This window comes from Dreissena polymorpha, chromosome 7 (assembly GCF_020536995.1).
Source record: "Dreissena polymorpha isolate Duluth1 chromosome 7, UMN_Dpol_1.0, whole genome shotgun sequence".
Classification (NCBI taxonomy): Eukaryota; Metazoa; Mollusca; class Bivalvia; order Myida; family Dreissenidae; genus Dreissena; species Dreissena polymorpha.
Genome location: NC_068361.1, coordinates 81862438 through 81873454, shown reverse-complemented (window position 1 = coordinate 81873454; position 11017 = coordinate 81862438). Strand labels below are relative to the sequence as shown.

Here is an 11017-nt window from a genome sequence, read left to right as displayed (position 1 = left end):
TTTAAGTATGTTGTCCTTACCCGGGCTACATTTAAGTATTTTTAAGAGTATCCGAGTAACATGTCAGTAGTACCCGAGCCGTCAATGACCTATGGCCATTTGAGCACAAGTAGCAGATAGAATATACTAGTTTTGCTATTTACACGATTTTATCCAATGTGGGTCCTCGCCAAACTTTAATTTTGAGCTAAAGTAGGTCATATTTATCCCGGCTACCCAAAGAGATAACAGCCCAGTGCACGATGGGCAATCCGACCTTAATGTGCACTGTTCTTTTATTAGTTTTATAAATAGTGCGCATTTGTATAGGCGTGGGTCGAACCCTCTTTAAAGGCGTGTATCGACAAATAGTTTTGGGCTTGTACATATGAGTCGCGTTCTGAGAAAACTGGACATAAGACATGTGCGTTAAGTGTCGTCACAAATTAGCCTGTGCAGTCCGCACAGGCAAATCAGGGACGACACTTTCCGCCTAAACGTGATTTTCGATAGGGTGGGACTTCCTGGAAACTAAAAATACCATTAAAAAAATGTCGTCCCTGATTAGCCTGTGCGGACTGCACAGGCTAATCTGGGACGACACTTTACGCACATGTATTAAGCCCCATTTTCTCAGAACGCGTCTCATATAATTCTTAACGATTTCACTAGCATATTATTCTTGCAAGATCATATATGCAAGAAAATACCATCGATGTGTTTTTTTTAAATATTAAGCTGGTGTACGGAAATAACAATTCTTAATTTGATTTACCCTTTGTATATTTAGTTAATTGTATTTGTTGATTTAAAGGAGCTGGGAAGATTTAAGAAACATGTAAGGAATTAAATAATGATGTATACAATAATGAAAAAAAAATATGAATTTAAATAAAATGCACTCAACTTATTGCATAGCAAGTAAAATTTAAATAAATAAGTAAAACATGTTCTGATATGTTATGCTGCGAATATCCATGCGAAATAGATTGATCTTTGTTTCAAAACTTATTTTTAATCCAGCATTATCGTAGTGAGTTACGTTATATTAAATGAATCGCAGGACCAAGTCTTAGAAATGAAAAGCTGAATGCAAGTATTCCGAACAAGATAGCAGATGAACCTCTATTGGCATCAACACTACTTGTTTTATGCTCGCTGCATAAGTACACATGTAATTCAAATCGGGGTACGAAGGAGACAAAAAGGGAGAAGACCTATATAAGACCGCGTCGTTCGCTGTAATACCATTAGAATGTATAAATAGTATTAATGGTGTATGCAATTAAATTCAAAACTATGTATTATTCGAAATAAATATGTTTAAACTAAGGAGAAATTTACTAATACTATATTGTAAATATTTTGCTGAAGAAAAATGTGACGTGCATGATACACTCTTTATATCTTTTTATATATGAATATTCTATATTAGGTATTATGAGTTTTAAAAATAAATATTTAATCACAAACATCCATGTATCTTTGATTTGAAAACTATACATGGTGTTTATGATATGTTAAAATACAAGTGGTTATACTAACAAAATGTAATTTTCAAATTTGTGTGACGTATGCGATGTTTGACTTTTGCGTTAACTTAGGTCTACATACGTTAATGATAGAGCTAGATTTTGCTTATGCGGCAATAATATATGTTTATGCGTAAAAAGCAAAGAAAAAAACTTGCAGTCATATGGCACAAATTGTAAAATCAAGCTCTTAATCGCCGTATGGTGGTCGCAAACCAGTTGGTGAGAAGGATATAGAGAAAACATAACAATTTGTTTCAAAGTAAATTGTTTTATATTATTTGTATTCAGATCTGTGAAAACAATATTAAATTGTAAGTACCACAATAAAGTATTTTTTTAAATATTCTTTGAGGTTTAACTCTTGAGAAACAATATGAGTCGCGCTCTGAAAACACAGTACAAAAAGCCCGTGTGTGAAGTATCGTCCCAGATGTACTGTCCGCGCAGACTAATTAGCGACGACACTGTCCGCGCAGACTTATTAGCGACGACACTGTTCGCGCAGACTTATTAGCGACGACACTGTTCGCGCAGACTTATTAGCGACGACACTGTTCGCGCAGACTTATTAGCGACGACACTGTTCGCCTAAATCGGGTTTTCGTGATACAATGACCTCCTTTAAACGTAAAAACAACAACAATTACAAGGGAAACACTTTACGCATATGCATTAAACCCCCTTTTCACAGATCTCGACTCAAATGTTAACTGCGGTTGTCGCACAACGTGATCAACTTGATGACACGAACGCTCGCGCTCTTTCGTGGACTTAATGTTGTGTTTGTATAAAAGCATCGCTCTGTGAAAAGCGGGTTTATTGCATTAGTTTTAAGTGTCGTCCTAGATTATTCTTTTGTATTCCTCACAGGCTAATCAGTGATGACACTTTCCGCTTGTATTGTAGTTTGTGTTTAAATGAAGACTCTTCTTTTGTTTAAAGAAAGACTCGTCTTGATAGGCTAACCTCGGATGACACTTTACGCACATACATTAAGTCCCTTTGTCTCAGAGAGTGGCTTATATTGACAGTGAAATAATGCAGAAAAAAGAAATAATGCAAAAGATATATAATATAAATATCATTTAAGAGCGTTGTGCACTGAACAATTAAATAGACAATTAAAAAAGCAAGAGCATTTTCTTCTGAAAAACTTGTAATCTTTATTCCAAATACTGTATTCGTTCCCTCGTGGTAATATCAATTACAATACTTATTATCAAATTTCAGATACAAAACACCAATTAATCGGAATCGTACGTTTGACATCGAACATAACTGTTATCGACAGTTTTATCTATACATCGATTTCTGTTTGTATTCTAGATACTGACGACATAGCTCTATTTTCCTTCGTTAGTGTCATAGGTATTGACGACTGGTGCAATTTATTCCTCCCCGATGTCTAGGTACATAATTTCATTTTGTATAAGGTATACACACGCTTGCTGCAAACAAAGGAAATGAATATGAACACACCTTGCCCATTAGATAAAATGATAAACAAATATTCAAACACTGGCAACCCCGTGTATGTGTAGATGAAGCCAAAAATCCAAGAAAGGCCGGTCAACGTGGAAAGCTTTGCAAATATTGTCAAGTAATTGCGTTTTGATTTGGCTGAACTTTGAACAGTGGGGTTCCTTTTAATTTTGACAATAACTATGCAAAACATGGCAAGATTCGACAGAATTATAAGAAGAACAGGGAGAGAAAAGGTATATCCCACCATTTCCAGCATAGAAATGTAACACTTGCCCTCTCCATAACCTACATCGGCATTGCTTGTATTGACGACGGTCACAGTAATGTTGATTGCTACAAATAGCAGAGATCCGACAAAGGTGTATACAGTGTATACGCATGTTTTCCAAACGTAGCTTTGTTTGAATGAACTAGCTTGCATGGTGGTGAACGCACGGAACATGTGCAAACAACAGATATTCATCCAGAAGATTACGAGGAGCCAGAAGAAATGCACGAGCGCCCCGATTAACTCACACGCCCAAGAAGGAACATTGGCATGTTGTTCTTTACCAAACTGGAATAAAACCTGAGCGATTATCAAACTGATCGATAGTCCCATGTTGTTAATTCCTGGCTGTGTGCGTAGTTCATTGAACAAGAAATAGGTTACCAAGGTAATCAAGAGACACGTTACCGAGATGATCATGCATGCAAGACTCAGTATGCCTGTCGCAGTCACGGGTTTGCGATCTGTTGAACGATCATTTTGTCTAGTCTTACTACCGTTAACAGATGTTTTATACATTTCCCAACATACTTCAAACGTTTCGTTGGTTAGCCTGTGTTTTCCGTAATTAACGTATTTACTATCAATTATTGCGCCGTTTTTGAGTCTCAATGCATTATTTTCAATGGGATTTATTTCAGTTGAATTTAAAACTACGAGTGGGCAATTGAATCTCGCAGTGAGAACAGTACTGGTGGTCGTGGCTTTGACTGATGTAGGATTAAATAAAGTTAAAGCTTTTCTCAAGAGTATGCCAGAAACTGGATCGAACATCTTGATTTCAAATTCATTAGAGTAGTCTGAAATTGAGAAATCTACGAATTCAACATTGAATGTAACATTAAAACGAGATGATTTAGATGCTATAACCATGCTTGTTTCGTCAAACTCAAGTGCCTTGTCCAATAAGGTAACGATGTACTCTGGGTATGAATGTTCATGATTTAAATTCATTTCTATCCTCACAAGAAAATATTCGATTGATTCTGACGGTGCCGCTACCGTAGATGTCCTTTCATTGTCTCTAATAGTTGGTACTAAACCAGGCATACGACTTGGTTGGGGAGCAGTGCTGGGTAGAGGCGTAGACATTGTTGATAGGAATATTGTAAGTTTATCATGTAGCAATGTTTGTGCAGTTGATAACACAGATGGAGCGATAATGCTCTCAGTTAAATTGTAGAGTATTCCAAAACTGTATACAGCGTTATACAGTTCCCAAATCTGTAACATTTCTGTAATCTTGTTTTCAAGCAAAACCACAAATTCTTCAAGACGGCCAATACTTAATGGTGTTTGGGGTGTGAATTTTAGATATAATTTATATGACACCCCATCAAGCGTGTCCACTGCGTTCACACATTCGCCGCCATTGAATCGCTTTGGAAAGCGACAGAATATGTCTCGGTAGATTTCCTGAAATACAAATATGGAAAAATATGGAAAACCATTAATACGAGCTCAATGCATACCTTGAATCACGGATTTTAAATCTGGTACAACTACAAATTCATTCTAAAAAGGAAATGGTCAAACAAAGTAATGCTTGTTTTAGAAATATATTTCATGTGAATATTTATTATACACATGTATAAACGAGAAAATTGCATGTTATGTCGCATAAGTAAAAAAATATACCTTTAACATAAAACGGATGCCGAAACCAGCTCGTTAATTAATATCAATCCTTTTCCATTCGGAAAGCTTTTTAAATCTCAGTGTTCGTGAAACCAGCTGTGTAAGAACGTAAAGAGATTAACAACGACTAAGCAATTCAAAGTACCGGTACTTTGTTTATGCGTTTACACATTATATCTTATATAACATGTATAACACTTAAGATCGTACTTTATATCAGCAAAAAAGTAAATGTATATCTTTAAAACGTGCTCTGTGAAAACGGGGTTTAATGCATGTGCGTGAAGTGCCGTCCCAGATTCGCCTGTGCAGTCCGTACAGGCTAATCATGGACGACACTTTCCGCCTTTATGATATATTTCGTTAACAGAAAGTCTCATCTTAGCAGAAATCAAGTTTAAGCGGTAAGTGTCGTTCCTGATCTAGGATAACACTTTACGCACATGCATTCAACCCCTTTTTCACGGAGTACGGATCATTTATTACATGGTTTATTTATTACCTCGTGTTCGTCGAAAACCTGTTCAAACGAGCAGCCGGTCGGCTGGGAAGTGGGCGGTTTCCTTTCATCTGGTGTGAACGCTAACAACGAGGAAAACTCGGGAAACACGTTCTGTCCGTTTCCTAATAGAGGACGGCAAAAGTATGAATCTATGAGGAAGGTGTAAACCTTGTTGCATAGAAAACAAAACACATTTTTAAATTTTGTGTTAAAAGTAGACGTGTAATCTCCGCTTGCCTTTTCTAACCAAGGGTCATATGTAGTTTTGTTACCAGTGGCATTACTTTTGTCGATTTCGAAACCAGGGCATGCAGATGTGTGCACTTTGTAGACTGGTTTCGGTTTGAATATAACATTGCATGTCTCTGTCTGCAAGATCGCTTTTATAAAGCCTTGGTTAGACGCTACCAACATAGAGGACACTTCGTTGGCGTCTGTGCACTGTAAACCAGAATCCCAATACACTAAATTACTACCTTTGGCTGGGAAGGTACCATCTGTGTCAGTCACGAAATTACATTGCGCACAATATTTGTTTGCGTAGGTGACATTTGTTATAGTGTCAAGGACGGGGACGTGTATCTCCAACTTGTTTTCGGTCCTGATTTCACACAAAGAAATTACTTCTGAGCTCGATCCGGTTTTCGCATAGTCCGGATGGCACTTTGAACGCATGTAAAAGTGGTTCTCGGCTTGGAAAAATCTGCCTCCTTTTCGCATCTGGGCCATTTCACATGAAAAATAGTTTGCATCTGTGGAAGAACATAATACACAGAATTAATAATTATTATTTGTTAAACTAGTTTTCATGCATTACAACATGTCGCTGGTTCACTTAACGTCACATAATTTACTGTTTCCAATTTTGATTATTAACCTATTCCCTTCACTGTTTTCCTACCTAACAATTACGCCGTTGTAACTAGAATGTATCCAACGAATTCATTGCACCCATTACAACTGGAAATTTTTATTAGAAAATATGGAAATACTAATTGCATATACGACTCTTAGAATAAACGGTTACCACGAGGTACCCTAAAATGTCCCTCCTTAGAACATTTAAATGATTTCTCATATTTACTTTCTTGATATTGTTATGTTATATTTAAAGTACTTAAATAGCGCAATACTTACGCAAGAAGACAGTTACTTAAAAATATCGATCCTAACTATACCTACTTTATTTGGAGATTTATAAGACCTTACACAGACGTCTTTTTACAACTAGAGTTTCACTTAAAGGGGCCGTCCAACAGATTTTGGCATTAACTAAAGCTTGTCAATATATGCTTTAATGCTTTATATTGATAAATTTAAACATTTGAACTAAAAATCTCCAGTAAAAAATAAGAATACAATTTTAAAAAAAGAAGAAAAAACGTTAAGCCCCACAGGACTCGAACCACTGACCCCTAGAGTCATGGAAGCTTGGAGTAAAATGTCTCCCGACTTTACCACTCGACCATCAACGCTCACGTCAAATGTGGAGGTATTTTTAGCTATATAAGCAATCCTCGTAGTTTCCCAAAATATCGATTTGCGTCGAACGACGTTTTAATCTCTTGGACAGTCACTTTAATGCCAGGGCGCAATACATAGAGAATAATAGGTTGGTGACGTGGATGGAGAATGGTTATCTGGCAAGTCGGAGGAATTTTGGCTCACCCGATAAGATCCTCCGACGAGCCAGATAACCATTCTCCATCTACGTCACCAACCTATTATTCTATTTATCTATTTATCAGCATTCGTTGAAATGTTTCTAAAATATCTAGTTTTCGAGTATTTTGTGTTAAAATATGTAATATGGTAAGCATCACGCGCGAAAAAATTCCATCTTGTTAAAACACACAGAAATCGAGTTACTCGTAATTAATTCAATACACAAAGACGAAATTATGCTGTTTAAATAATACGGGCAAAAGCCCGCGAAGCGGGAGTTGACCGTTCATACATATGGACATTTAGACATAAAATTACATAAGAATACCACATAGGATGCGTTTAAAAAAAATTGCCACGCGACATATATTTTCGCGATGCTATTTATGTCCTTGAACAAATCAAAAACACTTTGACATATGCTAAATCACATGTAAATACATACCTCAGGAAAAAATATATCAATGACATCATAATTGTGTAGCGAATCGCACTTAATATTGTCGCATTATTTGTTTTTCTTCGCAACCGTTCCAGAATTAAGTCATTACTCAATTATCTCCACTGAATACTCATCTTCAGTGGGTATAAGCCGAAGACTGGTTCACTACATATAGTGACAGTCTTTACCAAACACAATTTACGTGAACATAACCCGTCTTAAATATATTGCCGAATCTCAGATTTCTGTCGAATTTATTTTTTTGGATCTTTTCGATATCTTATTGTTATTATTATCCTGACAAATCACAAACGCTTGTTAAAAAATTATTTGTTTTAAACATTATAGTTGGCATCTCTATTCTTCCAGTATTCTCGCGGTATTTCAATAACGACACCCTACTGTTTATTTGTCAGAATTCGTGACGCATTTTCCATGCGCTCTCAGAAAGAAGTTTTACGTGTGATCATGAGCAATATTCTGGTAAGTTGTCGTTGTTATCAATCAGAAACACATTTATTCACAAAATTTAAAGATGTTGCGATCTAACTTTTTAGTCTTTAAGCTTTAGTTTTTAACGTATTTACACCTCGTCTGCTCGCACTTTACCGATCACTCTGGATCAGCAGACGATTTATTTCATAAATCAATCTCTGGGTTAATGGTCGCCATCTTTCGAACTACTTTCAAAACTACAACAACAACAATAACAGTAGGAGACAATTTTAATTGCGAAAAGTTGAAAAATTGAGTACATGTGTCATGGTTGTTGAGTGGAATAGTGTTATTTTCAACTGTGTACGAAGCATTTTAACTGGTAGTGGAATAACCGAATTGTTGGTGGAAACGGAATTTAGAAATATATCTAGTAATTCATCATCGTGTAGAATTATCATCAGCATCATTTCTGTGGAACATTGCAATATTCAAAATACAAGTGTTTCATAGCTATGGTGCTTTTGACATAGTTCACTAACCATCAAGACTGAAATGATTCATGCACACAGGTAAAGTAAATAATTGAATTTGTGCAGAATGTTTATTTTTTACAAATTATTATTTAATTTGACCGATTTATTTTAGATAGATTGCACTGAAACTCAAAGTCTAAAGCTTAGTAAGACACTTAAGCCAGTTTTCTGAGAAGAAACAATACTTGTTCAGAGTATAGCAGGCTCATGCGGCCTCTGGGTTTATTTATTTTGCCTCGGCCTTAAACCTGGGTCGCTTTGATTTCAGGTGTTTAGCCCCCATATCAACAAGGCTCTCGACCCTATATGTAGTTATTCAAATTGTTTAAAGATTTTGAGAACCCTCACTCGGTGCCAGTGGGGATAAAACAGGGACCTTCTTATAGCTAGATGAATGCATCAAATATGCCAGCAACACTTTATAATCAATAACTTTATAATTGATGATTCTGTTCTTTTAACTACATGTTTGTACATTACTTATTTACCAAAACAACGTGAAACACATTTTTATGTCCCCAAAGGAGGGCATATAGTGATCGCACTATCCGTCTGTCTATCCGTCACACTTTGCATTTAGGTTTTGAAAAAATGCTCATAACTTCTATGTCGCTTCAGATGTAACATTCATATTTGATATGCATGTGTATATGGACAAGGCCTTCCCATACACACACACATTTTGACCCCTTTGACCTTGAACTTAGGGTCAGGGTTTAGGTTTTGAAAAATGTTCATAACTTCTATTAAAGCGTTTATCGGGGGCGTATGTCATTCTACGGAGACAGCTCTTGTTTTTGCTACTGTCCTCTGCACAAACCATGATATACCTGCATATATGCATTCAACCAAATCAGTAAAACTATTTGTCACTTAATTACAGTAAACTTATTGCATGTTAACTTTTCAACAATATATATATATATATATATATATATATATATATATATACCAATACATAGTGCCAGTTACGCGGTCTCTGTAGTTTTCAGACTGTACTTACGAGGTCCATATAAAAAACGGGGTCTATATACAACCCCGCAATCTAGGCTCCTTTAATTACTATGAGGGGGGTGTAGGGGAGGTAATGCAATCAAATCTCACAATAAGGTCTTAAATCGAAAACCACAACTAGGTCTGAAATTGAAATTGTATATACCTCGCAAATAAGTTCGCTATATATTTCCTTGTATAAGACGTTAAATAAATGACGTATTTATATACAATAATAATAGTAGGTACCCCTATATACCTTAATTCGTGTTTATATCGGATAAAAAAGGGTATGGAGATACATGTATTTAAAGTGGGAACCCCATAACCTATTTCTAAATCAGAGACCCCGTAACTGGCCATATGTGTGAATATATATATATATATATATATATATATATATATATATATATAATTATAAATATATATAACAGATCTTGAAAAAACATACATCAAACTTCAAATTGTTTTAGTAAATTATAGGCTTTAACACTTTCCCCCATAAGAAGACAAGTGAAAATGGCTTTTCAACCGGCATAAAACCAGAACAGCCTGCAAGTAACTCACAGTCTGTTCAGGTTTTATGCTGTTTGCTGCTCATCAGTATCTTAGGGTTAGAAATGAAGCCTTTCAAACTTGTATTAAGTAATAAAGGTATTTAATTGAATTAAACTTTCTATGGAACAACAAATGTGTCAAAATACGTATCTAAGTGGTATAGGGTTAATTGGTATTGTGACATTGACACCACTCATATATGCGACTATACAATAATACAACTATGGGACACATTATTTATGAGAAATTCCAATACATCAACATATCGTCTCAGATTTAAGGCAGATAATCTGGTGTTTTTTGCTGCCATTTTTACTATTACACATTTTTTCATTTTATGTTATGATGCATTGATCTTGTTTCTAAATTAACCAAGCAATCATGTTAAACTTTTGAAGAAAGATGTTGTCTGATAAATAAAGAAAATATAATCACTACAAAGTGAACAAAATTCAGTTGAACACTGTGACCAACGAAGATTTGCCAAAGAGCAATTCAGATTATGATTTAAATTAAATACATGTAATATGAAAGTCTGCCTATTGGATCCCAGTTAAGACTTATTTGTCAAATCTTCACATTAATTTTCCCTTAGCCATGTAGAATTGGGGACTAAATACCATCAAGTCATGTAAAAAGGAGCAGGGTATAGCACGCTGCTATTGATCTCTTGAGCTTTCACATGAATTTTACGGGTAATTTTCATACAACAAATGATATTATATAGTGTAATGATAAAGCATTATGAGCACAAATTATATCTCTTACTAGTTGTGCAAAAATCATTTAAGTGTCACATTTCAAAAGAAAATTTATATAAAAAGGTATTATTAATTGTTAAAACGTTATAAAAGGTTATTTCAATTCACTAAAGCATTTAATTACAAGAACAAGTGCATTTTATGTCCATTACAATACATGTAACAGTATTGGCATTGTATTTATCTGCATATGATGTGCATTTAATACACTCAAAAATGC

The 11017-nt window shown here is 35.3% G+C and overlaps 1 protein-coding gene across 1 annotated transcript; it reads right to left on the bottom strand.

Annotated features, from left to right (window-relative positions):
- Positions 1–2710: 2710 nt before the first annotated feature.
- On the bottom strand, positions 2711–9017 carry LOC127839873 (uncharacterized). The gene is made up of 5 exons (XM_052368263.1): positions 8992–9017; positions 8763–8787; positions 6435–6459; positions 5408–6159; positions 2711–4683 (listed from the first exon to the last, which is right to left on the bottom strand). Exons 1-5 carry the CDS (start codon positions 9015–9017, stop codon positions 2920–2922), a joined length of 2592 nt encoding a protein of 863 aa, XP_052224223.1. The 3' UTR covers positions 2711–2919.
- Positions 9018–11017: the final 2000 nt, after the last annotated feature.

Excerpts from the sequence above, each read along its gene's own strand:
- LOC127839873 (XM_052368263.1), bottom strand. The coding sequence starts at position 9,017 with ATGCCCTCCTTTGGGGACATAAAAAT. Across the intron at positions 8,788-8,991 it reads TCCTTTGGGGACATAAAAAT|GGTCGAGAGCCTTGTTGATA; the intron begins GTGTTTCACGTT and ends AACTACATATAG. Across the intron at positions 6,160-6,434 it reads ACATTTTAGGGTACCTCGTG|ATGCAAACTATTTTTCATGT; the intron begins GTAACCGTTTAT and ends GTTCTTCCACAG.